The 22497-nt window shown below is 37.2% G+C and overlaps 1 protein-coding gene across 1 annotated transcript in view; it reads left to right on the plus strand.

Moving 5' to 3' along the window:
* The window catches only part of SLC6A15 (solute carrier family 6 member 15), a 35172-nt gene extending 17636 nt beyond the window's left edge, over positions 1-17536 (plus strand). Inside the window, exons 5-11 of the mRNA XM_036758615.1 lie at positions 900-1010; positions 4979-5220; positions 5312-5504; positions 10656-10848; positions 12964-13123; positions 14907-15069; positions 16085-17536. Coding sequence (XP_036614510.1) covers positions 900-1010; positions 4979-5220; positions 5312-5504; positions 10656-10848; positions 12964-13123; positions 14907-15069; positions 16085-16456 — 1434 coding nt within the window. The 3' untranslated portion in view covers positions 16457-17536. The remainder of the gene's footprint in view (positions 1-899; positions 1011-4978; positions 5221-5311; positions 5505-10655; positions 10849-12963; positions 13124-14906; positions 15070-16084) is intronic.
* Positions 17537-22497: the final 4961 nt, after the last annotated feature.

Genomic DNA, 22497 nt, shown 5'->3' on the forward strand with positions numbered 1-22497 from the left:
AGTTCTGCTAAAACTAAGTGCTTGACTTAAAGGAGGAAAAAAAGAATCAACAGCCATATACTACTCTACTAGTGCTACTTATTTAATGACAAAACAAAGAAATGAATGATTTTTAAAAAAAGAGTGATATTATTAAGGAAATGAACATACTTCAAGGGCTACTTAGGACTTCAAGAGATTTTTAAAATTCCTGAATTAGGTAAAGAAAGAAAAAATACTCTGGTTTTGGGAGAGCAGACTGATGAAAAAATTAAAGAGTGTGTTTGTGCGCGCACACATGTGCGCTGCGTAGGCTGTTTATAAAAGTGTGAAGTGATTTTAAAATTGCCTTTTCCAAAGACTTATGCGAGCATAAAGGATTGACTATTTCTGTTGTTATCTCTTAGAAGTAGTAATGCTCCCTTATTTTATAGAGAGTGTAGTATACAGTACTACTTTTTTGGGGGGGCAGTCTTACTAAATTAGTCTATGGAAAACTGTGCTTACTTCAACATGATTTTTCCTACAAGGGTAACCATCATTGTCAGAATAGACCAGGGGACTCATCATGATGAGCTAGGGGCCCAGTGGAAAAGGCACCTGAACCCAAGTTCAAATGTAGTGGTAGGCGTTTCCTAGGTACATACTACTGGACCAGTCATTTAGTCTCTGTCTGTATCAATTTTCTCATCTGTAAAATGGGGGATAATAATATCACCTACCTCTCAGAGATATAATAAGATATTGCTGAGGATATAATGAGATGTAAATGCTAGTTGTTATCACAGATTAATTGAAGCAAGGAAATAAAGTGCTTCTTAAGGTATTTTTCTATGTAAAATTAATAGAATCATTAATAATAACCATATTCATAATGACACTTATTAATCTGTTACATAATAATGGTTTTTTTTTTACAGATCATGTATTTTAGTTCACTTTTTCCATATGTGGTCCTCATATGCTTTCTAATCAGAGCACTGCTTTTAAATGGTTCGATTGATGGCATCCGTCATATGTTTACCCCCAAGGTATGTGCTTGGCTTCAGAGTAAGATATCATTTATGAGTGTGCTATATTTATTATTAGAAATGCTTTGAATGTTAAAGGCCACCAGAGCCTGCCTTAGGAGGTTAATTTTCTTACACATGGTTTTTTTTTTTTAATTTTAGATTGTGGGTTTTCTAAGTCACTGACATTGTAACAGTTTTTTTTTTATTGATCAAACAGATATTTCTTGTTTGTGTTCAAGAGTCAATATTAGGATTTAAGACTTTAATATCAATCTAGTTGTGTTCTTTAAAATCATGGGATCTAAGACTTCTTTAGCCATTATTTAAGATTTCAAATGATTTAAAAACATTTTAGAAGTAAAATCTCAGAGGTGGTAGAGTCTAACTCTTGATTCCCACCCCTTTCCCATTCCTGAAACAGATGTAAAGAAAAACGTGTTGTGCTTTTAAAACGATAATGATAAAAATGAAGGAACTGATGTGTAAAATGTGGAGGGAAAGGTTCTTTATTTCTAAAAGTAACAACATTTAAAAAAGGATTTTATGCTGATAAAAATATTGAATTCTTCATTGATCATCTATGGATAAAAAAGGGTTGTATGTATACAATTGCTGTTAATGTCATTGTTCAGTTGTTTCAGTTGTGCCCCCATTTGAGATTTTCATGGCAGAGATCCTGGAGTGGTTTGCACTTTCCTGCTTCTGCTCACTTTACTGATGGGGAAACTGAGGCAAATAGATTTTCCCAGGGTCAGGCAGCTAGTAAAGATCTGAAGCCAGATTTAAAGTCAGCAAGATGAGTCTTCCTGACTCTAGAACCAGGACTCTGTGCTACCAGCTGCCCATGAATATGATAGTCAACTTAATAATTGCTTCTGGGCATAATGACAACAATATAATTGGATTATATTTTATTGGTACATTCAGTTTTGCAAATTACCTCTTTTGATCTTTGCAATGAACCCCACGAAATTGGGGCATAGAGATGTTAAGTGACAGGGTCACATAGCAAGTAAGTGTTTCAGGTAGAATTGGAACACAAGTCTTTCATTTTTTTTTCCCATTGCTCCATGCTGCCTTCACATGGGATGTAGAATTACTGCACTTCTTATACTGGGAAATCCAGCTACTGAATTACTTTTCAGTTGTGTATAACTTTGGAAGAAAATTCAGCTTAGGAAATATGGAAGGCAAAACGCATATTTTCCTTTTCTAAGGGGATACTGTTCGCTGCGATTAGCTGGGTTCTAGGCACATAAACTACTTACAATATATTGGCATGGCTAGTAGTTTGATATGGATTAACAATAAGGATCTGAGTGTCTGTTGTAGTTTTTCTTTGAAGTTACAACTGAGGTATAGTATGATAGAAGAAATCCTTGCCTTTGTGTGTTTGCTTGTGTATATGTGTATATGAATGTGTGTATGAGTGTGTATATGTATATATGTAAGTGTGTATGTATAAATGTGTGTATGTATATGTGAGTGCATGTAGTGTGCTAGTTTATGTATGTGTGAGAGTCTGTGATTGTACATATTTATGTATGTGTGTATATGTGTGAATGAGTATAAATAGATATGTATATGTGTGAGTATATGTGTGTGAGTGTATATGTGTCTGTAAGTGTATATATATGTCTGTGTGTATGTATGGTGTGTGTATATTTGTCTGAGTATGTGTATGTATGTATATGTGAGTGTATGTGTGTATGTGTATATATGTTTGTGTGTATGTGTATGTATGCCTGAGTGTATGTGTATGTATGTGTGTGAATGGGTATGTATGTGTGTATGTATATGTGAGAGAGTGTGTGTGTACATATGTGTATATGTATGTGTGTGTGTGTGTGTGATCTATTGTAAGTGTATGTGAGTGTCTATATGAGTGGGTGTGTGAATGAGCGTGTACACGTGCACTCCAGGCTGCTGGAGGTGTCAGGGAGGGGGGGCCATCTTCAGCTTTCTCCATGGAGCCTCCATAGAGTCCTCTGGTTTGGCAGCCAGGTGTGGGTTAGGAAGGCTTTCTGATGCTTCCCTTCCCTCCTCTGCGAAAGAGCCTACTCAGCTTGGAGTTAGTGTCCAGCCTTTCACAGCTCTGCCACATCCATGGATGTTTCCCTCTCTATGGGGGCGTGCTGAACTTTACCACCTGTGGCCGTGGGGTCACATCAGTTAGTAGCCACTGGATCCCAGATGGGGAGCTTGGTGCAATGTGGCATAGACTCAGAGGAGGAGGAAGACCCGGGTTCGAACTCTGATTCTTCTTTACTTACCTGTGTGATCTTAGGCAAGGGCAAGTCACTTAACCTCCTAGACATCAGTTTTCTCATCTGTGAAATGAGAGGATTGGCTTTGACGGCAGCTGAAGCCCCTTCCACCTCTAATTCTGTTTTCCTGTGACTGGAGGTAGTAGAAATATGCATTGCCCTATACTCTCTGAATTTATGCAATAACAGATCACAGACCTTTGAAAGTCAGGAGGGACCTTAATAGCTGTCTAATCTAATCCATCCTTGGAAGAATTCCCCTGTCACATATGTGACAAGTGGTTGTCTGTGTGGCCAAACCAGCCCCCCCCCCCAAACCGAAATTCTTGAATTACTAAGGAAGAATCAAATAAACAGCGGTTTCAGAAATCCTAAAATAAATTCAACAGGGATGGAATTGATACTAAAAAAGGGTATTTGGCTCCATCTAGTGGCCAAAGACTGACGTATGCATGTCGTCTTATTACTAACAGGAATTTGACAAGTCTGATTGGGAAGAGTCAAGATACACAGACACATATTATATACAAAAATTTTATATTCTGTATTTAATCAGATATTTTTCAGAAATTTAAAAGAGCAAATAATTGTTTCATTGAGCAAATGAAGGAGTTTTTAAATTATCTAAGTGCATTAGTGATAAAATACTGATGTCAGTTCTAGTGTAACCACAATAAAACTGAATCCTGATGAACTCTAGTAAATAGATTCTCAGCCATCTTACCATGAAGAGACAGGTCATATGAAATGGGATGCAAAAGCATTGTACCATCATCACCATGATTATAAGTTGTATATAACTTGGCCTTTACCAATCATTTGATAGACAGTATATAAGTATTTCTTGAATGAAGGAGAGGCTGTGTGGGGTAGGGGATGTGTCACTGGACTTGGAGTTTGGAAGACCTGGGCACAAATCCCATCACAGACACTAGGTGTTTGGCACTGGGCAAATCACTTAACCTCTGTGTGGTTCTGTTTCCACATCTTAAAAACAAGGAAGTTGACCTCTAAGCCCCTTTCAGCTTAAATATGTAATCTTAATGAATTAGTGAATGAATGAGTTTGAGATTTGTGGAAAGTCCAACTTGCCCATGTTTTCCATTGTCTTTGCATAAGTTCATCAGTGACATCCCTGTCCCTTCCCACTGACCCCAAACCCCAGTAGAGACTTCCTTTTAAAAAAAATGAAATGAAATTTGATCAAGCAAAAGCAGTGGTCTCTAAATGTATGTCTTATTCCTCACCTCTTGTCTACCACCTCCTTGCTCGGCAGCAAGAGGTGTGCCTTGACATAAGTCTTCTAAATCAAGTTAGTTTTTCACTCACATACACACCAGTTACTGACCCATATCACTTTATGAGCCATAGAACTTTGGAAGGATTTGATTTATTTTTACTTAGGAACCATATTATCTTCTAACAAAGAAAAAAAAATTGAAGATACCTTAAGTTTGTTTCTCTTTGAAAGCTTTTAATAGTGGGAACTTGAAATGACTCTCTGCATCAGGGAATGAGGGTGAGTAAGAGTTGGGATCAGTTGGTGGTATTCACATATAACAGTGGGAGGTGTGCTTATAGACACATATCAATGTTCTCTTTGATTCACATATCTCATTGTAATATATTTTAATAGTTGTCAGATTGTCTTTCCTTGTTATATATCTATCCCCAAATTATATTTTGCAGCTGACTTTTATCGTGTCTTGTTTTAAACAGCTTGAAATGATGTTGGAGCCCAAGGTCTGGAGAGAAGCTGCTACTCAGGTGTTTTTTGCCTTAGGACTGGGATTTGGTGGAGTCATTGCCTTCTCAAGTTACAATAAGAGAGACAACAACTGCCATTTTGATGCTGTCCTGGTGTCCTTCATCAATTTTTTCACTTCTGTCCTGGCCACGTTGGTAGTGTTTGCCGTCCTGGGCTTCAAAGCAAACATCATAAATGAGAAATGCATTATCCAGTATGAACGTTCATTCACTTTCATATTTTGACAGTATGATTTGTTGAAGGATGTATATCGAGGATCATAATAACATTTTACTCTTTTACAGAAATTCTGAGATGATTGTTAAGCTTCTCAAGATGGGCAATATTAGCCAAGATATAATTCCTCATCATATCAACTTTTCAGCTATTACTGCTGAAGATTATCATTTAGTTTATGACATCATTGAGAAGGTGAAGGAAGAGGAATTCCCTGCCCTTCATCTCAGCCCCTGTCAAATCGAAGATGAGCTTGATAAAGTGAGTGGGTTAAAAAAAAAGGGGTAACGTAGTGCATATAAGTTAATAAGCACAATAGCCACCATGTAGGTATACTATCATATTTTTATAAATTAATAGAAATCACAATAGATTTTATTTATATATTTATATATAAGCACATATTTATATATATATTTATATATATATATATTTATATAAAATTATATATTGTTTGTTGCATAACATTTGTAGTTCAGATGTTATAGGAGTAATTTTTTTTTTGATCATGAAGTTTTGACATTTAATATTGAAGTGATTTTACTTGTTTTAGCCATATGTGAAGGATTTAGAATTTCATAAGCATAGGGCATTTCCAACATGGGAGCTCGCCTTTCTTTTTTTTTTTTTTTTGTTTGCATTTATCCTGTTTATTTCTTTTTTTTTTTTATAAATTTCTTTATTTATTTTTAGTTTACCACACACGGTTCTACATAGTTTTGAGTTCCAGTTTTTCTCCCCTCCCTCTCCTCTCCCTCCCCAAGATGGCATAAAGTCTCATATAACTGTCATGTATAACTTCGCATTGAATTAATTTATGCACTAGTCAAGTCGTGGAGAAGAATTTTGACCAATGGAGTGAATCATGAGAAAGAAGAAACAGAACCAAAAAAAAAACCCCAAAACAAAAACAAAAGAGAAGCAGAAAAGGCGAACACGTAGTGTGCCTCAGTCTGTATTCAAACTTCGCAGTTCTTTGTCTTGATGAAGATAGCATTCTCCATCATGAGTCCCCTGGAGTTGTCCTTGCCCCTTAGGTTGCTGAGAAAAGCGCAGTATGTCAGGGTTGCTCCTCACGGAATCCATATATCTGTGGCTGTGCACAACGTTCTCCTGGCTCTGCTCCGCTCACTCAGCATTATGTTGTGTAGGTTTTTCCAGGTTGTTATGAAGTCTGCATCATCCCCATTTCTTATGGCACAATAGTATTCCATCACCTTCATATACCACAGCTCGTTCAGCCATTCCCCAATTGATGGGCATCCCTTTGATTTCCAATTCTTGGCTACCACAAAGAGAGCTGCTATAAATATTCTTGTACATATGGGTCCTTTTCCCGCTTGTGTGATTTCTTTGGGATACAACCCTAGAAGTGGTATTGCTGGGTCAAAGGGTATGAACATTTCTATAGCCCTTTGGGCATAGTTCCAAACCGCCCTCCAAAATGGCTGGATCAGCTCACAACTCCACCAGCAATGCAACAATGTTCCAATTTCCCCACATCCTTTCCAGCATTTATCATTCTCCTGATTTGTTATTTTCGCCAATCTGACAGGAGAGATGTGGTATCTAAGAGTTGTTTTGATTTGCATTTCTCTAATCAGCAGCGATCCAGAGCGTTTTTCCATATGCCTGTAGATAGCTTTAATTTCTTCCTCTGAAAACTGCCTGTTCATATCCTTTGACCATTTCTCAATTGGGGAATGGCTTGTATTCCTATATATTTGGCTCAGGGAGCTCGCCTTTCTTAATGCAGATAGCAACATATCTATATCATAGTAGATAATTCTTAAGGGGTTGCCTGAGGCACCTAGAGGTTAAGTGGCTTCCTCAGTATGATACTGGATTTAGGTCTATGTCTTCATGACTTGAAGCCTCGTGCTCTGTCTACTACAGTGAATCTGTGTGTGATCTCACTCCAAAAGTAGAGATCCCAACGCTTTGGTACCATTTCTTTCTTCAAGTTTGCAGTATGGTGGTCTTGTGTTCTCTTTACATCTTGGGGTTACAACAGAGAATGTGAGATGTAATTTCAGCATGCTGCTTCTGTTTATATATGGCTAAACTAGAATAGATACGGAAATATAACCTGGAAACCTGGCTGTAGTTTTTGTATCTATTCTAATTAGTCTGGTTACACAGTGTGGGAGAGCCAGCTTGGTGTAGTGGCTACAGAGTCAGCCTCAGAATTAGCAAGACAAAAGTTTGAGTCTTGTTTCTGATTCATACTGGCTAGGTGACCCTGGGTAGATCCTTTAACTTCTCAGCGTGCCAGGTAATTCATTACGACTATAAGTTGCAGAAATTGCTGATCTGTACTGATGAAATTGAAGGTCAGAGCAACGACAACAAAAAGACAAAAATAGCCCATAGTGCATGTTTTTCTTTCTTTTTATTTGAGTAAAAAGTAAACTTCTCAGGTGTACCAAGTTTAAAAGTTAACTATAATATGGTATTTTTTCTTTCATTCTTCTTGGTAGAAATGGGTTTTAGTATATGTATTAGTTTGTAATCTAGGGTAGAAGAAGCAACATGGGAAACTAATGAGCTTTTCAAATCAGTCTGTATATATACATCTCTGATATACAAAATGAAGAGGATATGATTAAATCTGAGGAGCCAGAAGAGAACAGAACAGAAAAGAACCCACCAGGAACTTATTTTGTTTTAGCTCAGAAAGGGGTTAAGTGGAATTGATACTTTATAGTTGTCAAGTCATTTATTGCTTGGGATGGAAAAGGGGAATATAGTTCATTTTAAGGCAAGAACTTTGGGGCTTTTTATTCATGGGTATTTGAGACATTTATTCTTAGATAAGATCCTCACTGAGGTTACCCACTCTGTTTTTGTTTTGACTATCTTCAAGCAAAGCTGTGTCAATGACTGTATGTATATATGTGTGTATATATCCTTATCTATTCATAATCCAAAGTAAGATGCTATTGGCTAAGTGTTCACTATTTGCAAATGCCATATGAAAATATGCTACATAAAGCAGTGAGAGTTAATAAATCAAACTGTAAATAATTTGAAAAATACCTTTATCATAAGGGAAGAGAACATAGATATATATTCAACTCATGCGGTGATGGATCCTATGTTTTTGGCATGAAAGCGATCTTAATCTGAATATTTTGTTACATATTTTTGTACAAAATAGTAGTTTTGCCATCACTTGCATGTCTCTTATTTTAAATTTATTTTTCTAGTTTGACAACATTTTATGTTAGCCATTCCATACATGATATTTCCATACATGGTACTTAGATGGAAACAAATGATTAATAATTAGAATTATCAAATAATTTCTCTAGATGGTATGCATTATAAATCTAATGTATGTTTTTCTATTAGGTTCTTTTCCTATTTATTTAGATAATAATAAGCAAACCTATATATGGATATATAACTTGATTTTTTCCTACGAAATGTCAAGCCTGGTTAATTGGTTAATTGTGTGTCTGTCTGCATATATGCACACTTTTATACATAGCGTGTATATATGCACACATATACACATAGTGTATATATACAAATATGTGTATATGCAAATTGTAAACACACGTATACAACAGATACACTCAGTGTATGTGTTTATATATGTATATAAGTGTATATGTAATATGTACATACTTTGTGTGTGTGTATATATACACACACACGTGTAGGCTGTGTACATATATGTATATATACACACATATATACATAATTGATATATGTCATTGATTTGATAAAATTGATATACATTGATAGAATTGATACTATATATAATTATATGCAACACACGTGTGTATGTGTGTATAATATTGTATAGATATATACACACACAAACTTTGTATACATACATACTACATTCTATGGTAACTTGCAGGTGTACTATCCTCCCCACCCTCAAAAATATTCTCTCTCCATTATAACCAAGACATGATAGTTAAGAAAAACCAATTGAAGCAGGAACTACGTGTGGCATAATATATAACATTCCACACCTGTAGTCTCCCACCTTTCTGCTGAAATAAGGAAAGTATTTTATACCTTCTCTGGGGCCAAAATTGGTCATTAAAATTAATTAGTACTTAGTGTCATTCTAGTGTCTTTTTAAATGTACTTTATAATTGCTCTTATGTTTTTTAAGAGGAGAAGAAAATATTGTGAAATTCTAAACAGGAGTACTGACAATTTCTTTCCTTACGTTACTGTCATTATATTATTTTAAGATGCAAGAAATAGATGAATCTGAAAGATTGGCTTTCTGTTTCTTCTTGCATCATGTGTCATTTTATCAAATAGAAAACTACAGTGATATTAAAGCTTTTGGCATTCTATACATAAAAGCAGTTAAATTTGTGGATTCTGAAATAACTGGAAAGTATTAATTAAAAGTGATGACATTATAAATGTGAAAGCGGAGAATTGAGATGGGAATGAAATTGACAGTTGGGAATTTTTCCTTTTCAAGACTCTTCTATCCTGTCCCACATTTTGTGGCTAGATTTTTCTTTAGGAAATTCTGTTAAATATGATTCAAGTTTTAAGTCCTTAGGACTCTCAGAGCAATCAGTTAAAGTGATGTTGGGGGAGAGGGGTGGTCACAAGAGGTCACTTTTATTATTATAGAAATTGGGGTTAGTCATGAAAGACAGAAAGTTTTGCTTGGGAGGTCTTTTAAATTATCATTAATTATTATCATAAAGTCAGTGATGCTCATGCTGTCATAGCCAAAGTATTGAGAAAACAAACCCATAAGCCCCATTCAAAGCAGACATGGAAGAGTTATCAGGGGTGGGCCAATCGACTTTCTTCTTAGAAGATAGAAAAGGATTTTCACTTTTCTGGAAAATTTCTGTTCACTTGGTTTTCATTTAGTTTTCATTCACATATTATTTTAATTTGAAAAATGCATATTTGCTGATTAATTAGGTCATGTGGAGGTTAAAGAGAAAAATACTTTGTAATTTTTGTTTGGCATAGAAAAAGATGTATATATACATTTCCCTCTAAAGCAATCGAACTGTGTGTCTAAGTGCATGTATATATGTAATTGTGAATTCCTTAATCCTTAATTCCTTAATATCATAGGCATGAAAAGTAGTAGGGCCTCTGTACTTTTTGCAGGAAAGATTAATTTGTCAAAATGTTACAATCCTTAGCAGGATACAAATGATTCTGATTCAGTGTAACAAATTAAATCTAGTGGCAGGATCTGGATCTAAGAAAATGATACGGCAAATTAAATAAGTGGCTGCCAATTATGTGTTGCCTTCAACACGTTGACTTCATTTCTGGTCCTCTCTGCCCTATTATTCAGAAGTGAAATCCCTCTCTGCCACTGTGACTTCCACATAGAGTTGGATGACCTATTGCTTTTCATTCTCCATTAATTTCATTGTTTCCTGGTCGTCTGTCTTACAGGCCGTACAGGGGACAGGGTTAGCTTTTATTGCTTTCACTGAAGCAATGACCCATTTCCCTGCCTCTCCCTTCTGGTCCGTGATGTTCTTTCTGATGCTCATAAACTTAGGACTTGGCAGCATGTTTGGGACCATAGAAGGAATCATCACACCAATTGTCGATACCTTCAAAGTAAGGAAGGAAATACTTACTGGTGAGTCTCATGTATTTTATGATTCGTTGAATAAGATGGTTTTCATTCACGTGAAGGATCAAGGAAGGAAAGAAGTGTTTATTTTCTGTTTTGGCTTTTACCTGCATGAAGTCTTTGTCATGATGTTACAAAGGTTAAAAAATGGAGCTAAAATTCACTCCCAGATCATCCAACCCCACATCTTGTGCTCCTTTCTTCTCCTCTCAGAACTCCCTCATCTTTTTGTTGTAAATCCTTTTGTTTTTTTTTTTGAGGGGGTAGGGAGGGCAATTGGGGTTAAGTGACTTGCCCAAGGTCACACAGCTAGTAAGTCTGTCAAGTGTCTAAGGCTGGATTTGGATTCAGGTCCTCCTGACTCTAGGGCCAGTGCTTTACTCACTGTGCCACCTAGCTGCCCCTGTAATTCCTTTTAAAAAAAGGTTTATTAGTCGTATGTTTGAGCACCAACACCCTACTCAGGACCCTTGTTTGGACGTGGAAGTGACCCGTCATTCTTGAAGGTGGGGATAGTGAATTCTGAGCTCTGGCAAGCCTTGCTAATCTCAAAAGGGTTTGAGTGAAGGTCTGGCACTGGATGAATGTCTGTGGTGGCCAAGCACTAGCCTGTGCTAGTTCAGAGAGGCCATAGGATGATGGTGTATTTCTGACCATAATAGCTCAGGAAGGGTAGGGGGAGGAGCCAAGATGGTGGAGAGAAGCCAGGAAGTTGCCTGAGCTCTCCTCAGTTTCCCTCAGAAACAACTGTAAATCAAGACTCTAAGTGGATTCTGGAGCGATAGAATCTACACAGAGATGGAATGAAACACTTTTCCAGCTTAAGATTACTTAGGACTTCAGGAAAGGTCTGTCTCACTTGGGCAAAAAGGAAGTGCAGCGCAGTGCAGACAGGTGTCCAGACAAGCCAGCCAGAGGATCTTAACCACAGTACTGATCAGCAACTGAGGCTTCTCTGTCCTGGATTAGCAGGCCAGCTGTGAGGCCTCCAGCCCCAGTGCAGAAGGCAAATTGAGAGCCCTGGAAACCAAGCAACAACAGGTGCAACTAGACTGGGCCACCCCAGAGCAGTGACCAGGCCCCTGGAGCCCAGCACAAGGAGCTTGGGACAGTGCTTCATGTCCCCCAGGAGTAGAGCTCAACTTTAAAAACCATGCAGTCGGCAAAAAAGTGAGCAAGACGCGTAATAGCCCAGGAAGGCAGTCTGCTGATATATAAAGGAATTATCACCCAATAGGGTTGATCCTCCCAGAGAAACATGCACAATTCTGCAAGAATAACAAACCAATGGAATTTTTTAATGTAATGGCATTAAAATGTTTTTAAGTATCCATAAAGTGCAGAGTAGTCAACATAAAACGATGTATGGATTCTCAGTATGTATAATACATTTTCATTTAAGATTTAAACCAAATAGATAAGATCAAAATGGAAATATGACCTTTTTCAGTCATCTGTTTAGGTATACACAGAGCATTGGCGCCCAGAAGTCCCTCACTCTGGCTGGTTAAAAGACATCACGTGAAAAGACATAAATTCAATCCTAGCAGACAGGAGGTGCTTGGTTACAGATTTCAGAGTCAGCTATGAGTATACAATCAGTCCATTGGTTTACTTAGAACAAAGCTTAAAGTAATCACCAGTTTAAAAGAAAGACAAGATTACCAAATCATTTTCTTTTAAAATTATCCTGTGAATGAATGAAAAGGCATTTATTAAGTACATACCATGTGATAAGCCCTGGGGATAAAAACACAGAATCTATCTTTAAAGTGTTCAGATTCTAACATGATGAGAACCGTTATTTCCGAGGAAGTGAGTTTGGTTTTAGAAAGCCACAGGTATAGAGAGTGCAGCTATAGGGGAATAGATCTGATTTTCCATGAGCAATGAGTGTACCAGCACTAGATGGTGCCTGGAGTGGCATACAGTTGGCAAGAATTTTGCTAGGGTGAAAAGTGAAGTATGGCTGGAGGCTGGCTAGATATAGTGAGCCTTAGGAGGCACTCACTAATCAAAATGATGTGGGCCATTAGCACTAAATAGTTAATTTTTATTGATAGTTTTTAATTGCCAAACTTGAGGATTAACTTATTTTTCTTGTTTGCTCTTCTTCTGCAGTTGTCTGTTGTCTTCTAGCATTTTCTATTGGCCTGATATTTGTGCAACGTTCTGGAAATTATTTTGTCACAATGTTTGATGACTATTCTGCTACCTTGCCTCTGCTAATTGTGGTCATTTTGGAGAATATTGCTGTCTCAACTATTTATGGCATAGACAAGTAAGTTTCAAAATAATCTAATTTGGTCATTTTTATTTTGGTCTTGGAAAACTCACGGACCATATTTCTATCGAAAAGAAGTGGGGTGTTATGGAAATGACAGAAAACTTTAAAATCAAATGATAGGTTCTTCCATTATTAGAGGCTTCCTCTGATGCCTGGATTCTGCCATTATTAGAGGCTTCCTCTAATGCCTGTGTTGTCAAAGGTTATGCCAGTAGATTATCCCAGCTCTTGTCTAACCCCAATAAGCTAGAAAGATTTTTATTATGAGCTCCTTGTCTCTGTCTCTCCCCTCTCCCTGTCCTTTCTTTCTCTCCCTTTCTGTCACTCTCTTCCTCCCTTTCCCTCTCACTTTCTTTTTTATGCTCTCTCTCTGTCTCTGTTTCCCCCCCTCTCCCCCTCTTTTCCTCTCTTCTTCTCTCTCTCTCTCTTTCTCTCTCTCGCTCTTTCTCTCCCTCTCTCTATCTCTCTCCCCCTCTCTCCCCCTCTCTCCCTCCCTCTCCTCTCTTTTTCTTTCTCTCCCTCTTTCCCATTCCCACCCTCCCTATACATATCTCTTAGGCTGTGCTGCATTTTTAATCAGATTCTAGTTGGGCAACTTATTTAATTTGGGTTTTTCTTTGTATGTCTTTTAAGTTACAAGGGAACTGATAAGTGACATAAAATTTGTTGCAGCGTAAGCTCCTCACTGCCTCCTTTACACTGTTATAGACTGAATTGTTCCTTTCATAGGAGCAAGCCATTCAGACGTTAATACCCTCTTAATTGAATAAAATGTTAGCTTCTGGATGGATGTTTTCCTAAAACATAGAAAACTTCCTTAAACACAATTCCTAAATAAAATCGATCCTTGATAACTCCAGATGACTGGGGTGAACATCAGTGGCCGTGCTCAGCTCTGACATAATGCTGTCTGGGGAACGAACAAGGTGCTTAGGACTTTCCTCAGTGGAACCCCAGCTGCTTCTATTTTCTTGTTCTGAGCCTTAATATTTTATTGTTGTGGAAGTAAGTTTATATTTACTGCAGGTGGCTATCACAGCTATCCCTTTTTCACCACTTGAATTATTGTATTGAATTCTATATTGAATATATAATTAATATATATAAAATACATATGTAATATTGAAATATACATTGAATATATATTATATAGAATATATTGAATCTGTGTTATATGTTCATATTATATATATTGAATATATTATATATATTGAATTATTGTCCCAAAGAAACTATCACAGAATCAGTACATTTATTTCATTTGTCATTTGTTGTTGCACTTAACACAGCGACTGGCCCAGAGCAAGTGCTTAATAAATGCTTGAGTAATTGTCGACTATTGAATCTTTTGGACCAAACCTGAATTTCATTGGTGAGGAGAACTTCTAGTGAAGAAATTCCCTCCACCAATGCAGCATCTCCCACTTTTTGACTAGAATCTTAAGAGATATCTGGGACAATGAGAAGTTGTGACTTACCTAGGGTCGCAAGGTCCTTCTGTAGCAGGGATTAGATTTTAACCTAGATTTTCTTGACTTTGAGACCAGCCCTCTATCCATTTTGCAAACCAGCCTCCATCCTAGTGAGAGCGAAAGCTAGAGTGTAATTTCAAAGGCTAAGGTGGACACAATTAATGCAGGGCATGTCAAGGCTCTTCTCTAAGGAAAGTGGTCTTGGATTTACTTTTAAGAGTACCCCGGGTCATTCATTGACTGGAATTGTTTACCGAAGGAAGCAACGTGATGGGAAAGGATCTTTAATTATTTGCTGTTTTTAGGTTCATGGAAGATCTGAAGGATATGCTAGGCTTTGCCCCTAACAGATACTACTTCTACATGTGGAAATACGTGTCTCCCCTCATGCTGTTGTCATTACTGATCGCCAGCATGGTTCAGATTGGATTAAGTCGACCTGGCTATAATGCGTGGATAGAAGACAAGGTAAAAAGCAATGAATTGCAATGAATTTCATTTTAAATAAAATATGTTTGTAAACTCCAGTGAATGAAAACTATCAGTTCTAATACCTTAGTTTTCTGCATATCCTATACCAGGGCTGTCTAGAATGTGGCCCGCCTGTGTTTACGATTGGCATGGAAATTGACATAAATTCTTTAACTAAAGCAAATATTTGTGTCCATTTCTGTGCAGGCTGCATGGGGGCACACGGCCCGTGTTTTGGACAGCCCTGTCCTGTACAAAATGGGGTTACCTCTTGTGTAGGTCTCTTGAAAATTATTTTCTTATTCCCCAAATCCATAAAATCCAATTTGGTTATTGCTATTTTTTCCTTTCAATACCTTGTTAATATTGATTAATAGCTATTTTTCATTATTAATAAAAAAAGAATCATTCTGTCTTTCTAGAAAACTTTTTACTGGAAAACTTATTTAGCAAAATTTCAGGAATATTTTAGCTTAAGTATATTTATATTACTAGAATATATATTCCCCCAGGATACAGAAGCTACATGCAAATAGCTATTATATAAAATCACTGTAATCAGTCTCTTAATTGCTATGACTATAGTAAAATCTATATTTATTACAGATTTTCCGGAAAGTGCAAGATGAAGTATATAAGTTTGTCTAACTATCTAGGGAATTCTAGCAATTTAGACCGATGGAAACAATCTGAATAATTCAGAACTTTCCTACCCCATCAGTCTTTTCCTCAACTGATTTAATAATTCAGGCAATGTCTTCTCCATGGACAATTTGAATAATGGGATTTCATAGCTAGCAGCTACATTTTCTCAAGTGATAAGGAAAAGTATACTCCAAAAAAGCAAAATCTAAAAGTTTCCTGTATACATCTGTTTTCTGTAAGTCACTGGGCTAATATATATATGTTTCTGTCACTGGAGTAAAGTCATATCTATCATCTATCTCTATGCTTTAGTGGAAACAAAGGAAGAGAATTTATGATAGTGTTTATATTTTGTTGTTTTCATCAGGCTGCTGAAGAATTTTTGAGCTTTCCAACTTGGGGCCTGGCCCTCTGTATATGTCTGATGGTGTTGGCGATACTTCCTGTCCCGATCGTCTTCGTTGTTCGTTGCTGCAACCTTATCGATGATAGTTCTGGCAATTTAGCGTCTGTGACCTATAAGAGAGGACGGATCATTAAAGAACCATCTAATTTAGAAGGAGATGATGCCAGCCTCATTCATGGAAAGATAGCAAGTGAGGTGCCTTCTCCAAATTTTGGTAAAAATATTTATCGAAAGCAAAGTGGTTCTCCAACTCTTGATACAGCTCCCAATGGACGGTATGGAATAGGGTATTTAATGGCAGACATGCCCGACATGCCAGAATCCGACTTATAGCTTCAAAACAAAACAAAACAAACAAAAATCCCCAAATCACCTTGTATTTAATTTTTATCACTGAACATTGGCTCTACTAAGAGAAGCATCAGAGGCTTCACTTACCAGAGTGCGATCTCAGGTGTTCCATGTCTCCGATCTTTAATCCCGACAGTACATGGTACAGTCAACTGGAGCATCCCCTTTGGGTTCTTTGGTTTACATTTGCACTGAAGGGATTACCAACAAATCTTTCCAATGACCTAGTTCCTTCATGCTATCCAAGGTTTTTTTTTTTTCTTAATTCTCTCAATTGTATTTTAAGATATTTCTATCTTTAAAGAACAGGTGTTACCTCAGTTTGTAATAATAACTGGATTTAATAATATCAACAGTTCACAAATAATGTACCTTAAAAAATCATCCTTTTGCCTTCAGGGTAAATCCCCAGTATTCTAACGAACTCCTAAGCTGTTCAGTAAGTTTGTGCATCTCTGCACAGCTGTATAGATATCCTATGTAGATAAGGGTGTACTTATTTTGTTAGATAATGACGATGTAGGCAATTTGCTTGAAGAAATCTGCAAAATATTTTCTTATGTGATAGATAGCTGTATAGAGCAGTAGCATCAGAAAAACAAGGCAGCACTAATACAAGCTAGATTCCTGGGTCACTGGGGACTATATGAGTTGTAGCTGTATATTTTGTGTAAAAATTTGCTTTTTTCAGTGTGAAAATGATGTAAGAGTGAGTCACTCAAGACTCTTAAGGATTGTGCAGATTTTGCATTTTTTTCTATGCCGTGTGCCTAAAAAACTTACTTGATATTTATTGTGGTTCCAAGATTATCCATAGTATATTTATATCAATATACTTCTAATGTATATATGTATATTATTAGTACTCTATGTACTGGTTTGATAACTCAAAAGCAAGACAGACTTTTGTTTAGTAAATTTCTTTTTTGCTTCTGTTTTTGCAAAAAGAAATCCTCGTGTATGCATTTTTGTTTTGTTTGGTTTGATTTTGAGTCAGTAAATTGTCAAAAATTGTATGGCATTCCATTTGAATCTACAAATAAAGAAGATGACAAAAATGGTTGATGTGTTGCTTTTTAAGATGCATTATTTTCTTTGGGCTCATGAGTTGTTGGTAATGTGAAGAAGTGGTGAACTGAAATACACATCATGGTTTTAAAATGACTTCATGATGGTGAATTTGGGAATTTCAACAAGGCCCGAATGGGGTAGGTCAATAAAATTACTTGTTTTCTTTAGACAAGGGGGAAATTGAATATCTTGACTCAGCTCAAATAATATCTTCTGCCATGTTTGCAATGCTATAAAACATCTCTCCCTTAAACCTATTGGCATTTAGGTTATTGACTTTATAAAGTTTCACAAAATAACACCTTTTAAAAAAACTAAGACAACACAAACATCCAATACATTACCATTTTCTAATGATAGCCTTTTTCTTTTCCTGTCTTCTTAAGGAGCCTTCCTTTATAATTCCCAATGTTGAGATCTCTAATGTTATTTTTTTTCAAATACTGCTAAAATGTCTTCCATTTTAACAGGAAGGCAACTATCATTTTGTTTCAGGCAGCTTTTCTCTTTCAGTAATGTCATTTCTCATTTATTCTGGTGGAGTAAGAAGGGTGGAGATGCTGGTTCAAATGAATAGGCTACTTGTAAAAGCAGAAAATGTGCTGTAGTAGATAGAAAGCTGGCCTCAGAGCCAGTAATATTTAGATTTATGTCTAGCCTCTGAAACATCCTAACATACAGGGCAAGTCGCTTAACCTCTCTAATGCTAAATATATTTCAGGGAAGGTGCTGACCTACATTTCTAGAGTTAGTCTCCTCGTCTAGAACCTTCCTATGCCAGTAAAATCACAAATCTAGTCTCTCCCCTTATTCATATTTTTAAAAACAGAGTTTTGTTTTTACATTACTTAGATCTCTCTCTCTGTCTTTCTCTGTCCTTCTCTCTCTGTCTCTGTCTGTGTCTTTCTCCGTTTTTTCATCTCAATGCAGTTATTTTCTGGCAGACATCTTATCCCCTTGTAACCCTAGAAAGCCACCCCTTATAGCAAAGAGTTTTTTTTTAATTTTTTTTTTGGCAGGGCAATTGAGGTTAAGTGACTTGCCCAAGGTCACACAGCTAGTACATGTGTCAAGTGTCTGAGGCTGGATTTGAACTCAGGTCCTCCTGACTCCAGGCCCTGTGCTCTACTCACTGCGCCACCTAGCTGCCCCGCAAAGAATTTTTTTAAAAGTAAAACTCAGCAAAATCAATCAGACTATTGAAACAAAAAATTATGTTCCATGTTCCAAAACCCATGGACTTTCACCATTACAAAAGATTTGGGTGGGAGAAAGCATCTTTTTATATCTTATCTTCAGGGCAAAACTTATTCTTTGTAATTTCATAACATTTAGTACTAATTTTTTTGTGGTGATTACTTTTTTCCATTGAGATTGTGGCAGTCATTGGTGTATATTGTTTTGCCGGGTCTGATTACTTCACTTTGCATTAGTTCATGTAATTCTTTCTACTCTTCTCTATATTCATCATTGTCTCTGCTTATTGTTTAGGAAAGGATCATTTAAAAATGACAGGGCATATGTTTAAAACTAGAAGTTATCTTCAAGGCCATCTAGTACAACCCTTTCATTTTAATAATGAGGAAGCTGAGGCCCAAAGAGATTAAATGAATTACTTAAGGGCACTAGGAAAATTAGATTTGAACCCAAGTCCTCAGACTTCAAAGCCAAAACTCACTCTCCATTGTACTGTGTTGCCTCTTGTGTTGAGCTAGAGAGGGTGGCTCCAAACACATTTGTCACTTTTCCCTTCTCAAGCACTTATATGCCATTGGTTAGAACCCAAATTAATGAAAGCTGTATCTCAGCAATAATTTAAATTCATGACTTGATAATAGACATCCTTGAGGTTTTCTTTTCCATACCGGTAGTATTAAACATTAGCCTTAGCCCTTACCCCTCACGTTTTTATCAGTGTTCCCAGGCAGGCTGCCTCTGTATCTTACCCATTTTGATTTTAACAGCTCTGAATTATCTTCCTTCCTTGTTATCAGCATGGCTCAGATCTCCACCAAGCCATCCCTCTATTTGTTTCTTTCTTGGGGATAAAAAGCATTAATCCTGGAACTAGTTCTCACGTTAAACCTAATGGCCAAACCAATATATGGTGGCTAAATCTCCAAAATTTTAATTTATTGACCAAGGCATATCTATTTTTTAAATCTTATTCAGATATTTTGCTTAATCTTCTTAGATTTGAGTTCTGAGATACTGTAGTTATAGATTGATTCATTGACTTGTTTATACTTAAAAGGGAGATAAAATTTTTATATTTCAGCAGTCTAATATTTGTGATTAAATATTTTCTTTGAATGTCATTTACCAATTTCAGTCACTGTTGATATTTTTATTAATAACATGTGATTGTTGAACATAACCATAATGGGAATAAACCACTCTCCCCATTTCAGCACACCAAATCCTCCTTAATAGCTTTCCTGGATACTTATCTACTTAAGAAAAGATCCCTGGCTTTCTTTCCACATGCTGGACATTTCCAAGGACTTCTGTCCATATGGGAAAGATCCTTGAGATTTCAATATTATGGACAATGTGATATCTATGAGTGTAAAAGTGTAGTTTTTGGTTTCTGGTTTCCAACGAATTTTTCTTCTAACAGTCTTTTGATGGAGAATACAAGGACTACATCTTCATCACCATTGACAAGATGAAGAAACCTAGAGAATTTAAATGGCTTGACCAGGATAATATAACTAGTAAGCATCAGAAGCGTGATTTGAATCCAGGTCTGCCTAACTCTAAGAACAGTGTTTTTTAAACTATACCATGCAAATGATGGGGGCAGCTATGTGATGCAGTGGATAGAGTGCGTGGAGTCAGGAAGAGTCAATTTGGTGAGCTCAAATCTGGCCTCGGACACTTACTAGCTATGTGACCCTAGGCAAGTCACCTAACGTGTTTGCCTCAGTTTCCTCATCTGTCAAATGAGCTGGAGAAGTAAATGGCAAAGCTACTCCAGTATCTCTGCCAAGAAAACTCCAAACGGGGTCGCAAAAGAGTCAGACATAACTGAAACAACTAACCAATGACAACAAACCCAAATCATAGATTGTGAGAGCTAGAAGGAACGGCAAGGTGGTGCAGTGGATAGAGAGTTGAATGTGGCAACAGGAAGTCAGGAGTTCAGATGCAGCCACAGATGCTTTCTAATTATGTGACCTCAGGTAAGTCAATAAACATCTGTCTGTCTCCATTTTCTGGTCTGGAAAAGAGGGTTAATATAAGCTCTAAAGCACCTACCTCCCAAGGTTATGAGGTTTAAATGAGACAATTTTTGTAAAGTGCTTTGCCTCTCTTACAGCGCTTATAAATGCTAGCTGTTGACATTATTAAACTTAGTGACCATTTCAGGTTTTTATTTTACCAGAGAACTCTTCAGCAGCCTTGGTGAAACCTGTGGACCCCTTCTCAGAATCATGCTTTAAAGAAAAAAAATCTAAAGAAATGCTCAATTTCAGTTAGAGGCTAGTGCCATTTCCCCCTCAAGCTCCTGAAAGCCCAGGTTAACAACCCTTGATATAATCTAAACTTTGCATTTTAATAAGGACCTAGAGACCTTTAGACTTCAGTAATAATAATACCAATAATAAAGACATTTGAGGCAGCCGGTGATACCAAATGGATAGAACTCTGGGCCTGGAGTCAGGAAGAACCGAGTTCAAATTTGGCCTCAGTCGCTTAGCAGCTGTGTGACTCTGAGCAAGCCACTTCAACTCTGCCTCAGTTTCCTCAATTTCCAGTTCACAAATCAGGAAAACATGATCTCAGGGTCCAGGTAGGACTGTATAGCAGTACCAGCAATGAATATAGCAGGAAGCTGCTATTGAGTGGGGGTCAAATTATAACATAGCATATCATTTAGGTAGAGGTGAGATAGACCCAACTTTACCCATTATTGTTTTTGGTAAAATCCCTTTCCCTGTAATCAAGTGTACCTTTGATTTTATCCTAAATGTAGGACAATAGCATCTAGGCTAAGGGGAGGGACAATGCTGGGATAGGAGATAAAATTGGGAATGGTGATAAAGTGTTTACTTTTTCTTTTCATCTCCCAGAGACTCCCAGAGTCTCTCTCCCAGAGTCTCCCTGACTCACTGGCGTGAGTACTTGTTGAATAAAGGGATTAAAAAAAAAGGAATAATGGTTTTAGCATCTGCCTGTGAGACCTTAGGCAAATGATTTGTTGTCTGCAGTCTGGGGGTGAGGATTTGGAAGGAGGAGTGAGGAATAGGTATTTATAAAGCACCTACTATGTGCTAGGAATCGTGCTAAGCATTTTGACAAATATGTCATTTGATCCTTACAGGAACAATTCAAGGTAAGTGCTATTATTTTCTCCATGCCCTTGTTGAAGATAGTTTTCTATCTCTAAAAAGTACTGCAGATTACCCCCTCCACCACATACACACACACCCTGATTTTCATCTCGTGTGGGGTGGCGAGACCACCCGAGTACCCCAATAATTCACAGAGGCTTCTCAGGTAGGGACAGAAAAAGAATTAATTTTTATTTCACAAATCTCAAGAGACTTGGGCATCACCTCCACTAGGATGGACTAGTGGAAGGAGGTGGATCACAAAGGCAAAGCACCAACATATATCCTATCGCAAAGGAACTCCCACCCACCACTATTCCTCCTCTCCATTGGCTGGGAGGTGGGCTTAGAATCTAGGTGTGAAAAGCTAGACAAAGAACCAGGAAATCGAGTATAGCCAACCCAAAACATATCTCCTTATTTATTAGCTAGTTGCTGATGTGGCAATAGTATGGCTAAGGTAAAGAGGAGGAATGAGGAAAGAGGGAGGGGGCTTCCCAGAGCAGGGAACGAACAACCTGTAGGCACTTATTGCCCCAGGCCTTGAATTCCTGAGAATTAAGTAATCACATTCCTACAAGGTTAAATCCCAAGGTCTATTCCATCCTCTCACTG

This window comes from Trichosurus vulpecula, chromosome 5 (assembly GCF_011100635.1).
Source record: "Trichosurus vulpecula isolate mTriVul1 chromosome 5, mTriVul1.pri, whole genome shotgun sequence".
Taxonomy (NCBI): domain Eukaryota; kingdom Metazoa; phylum Chordata; class Mammalia; order Diprotodontia; family Phalangeridae; genus Trichosurus; species Trichosurus vulpecula.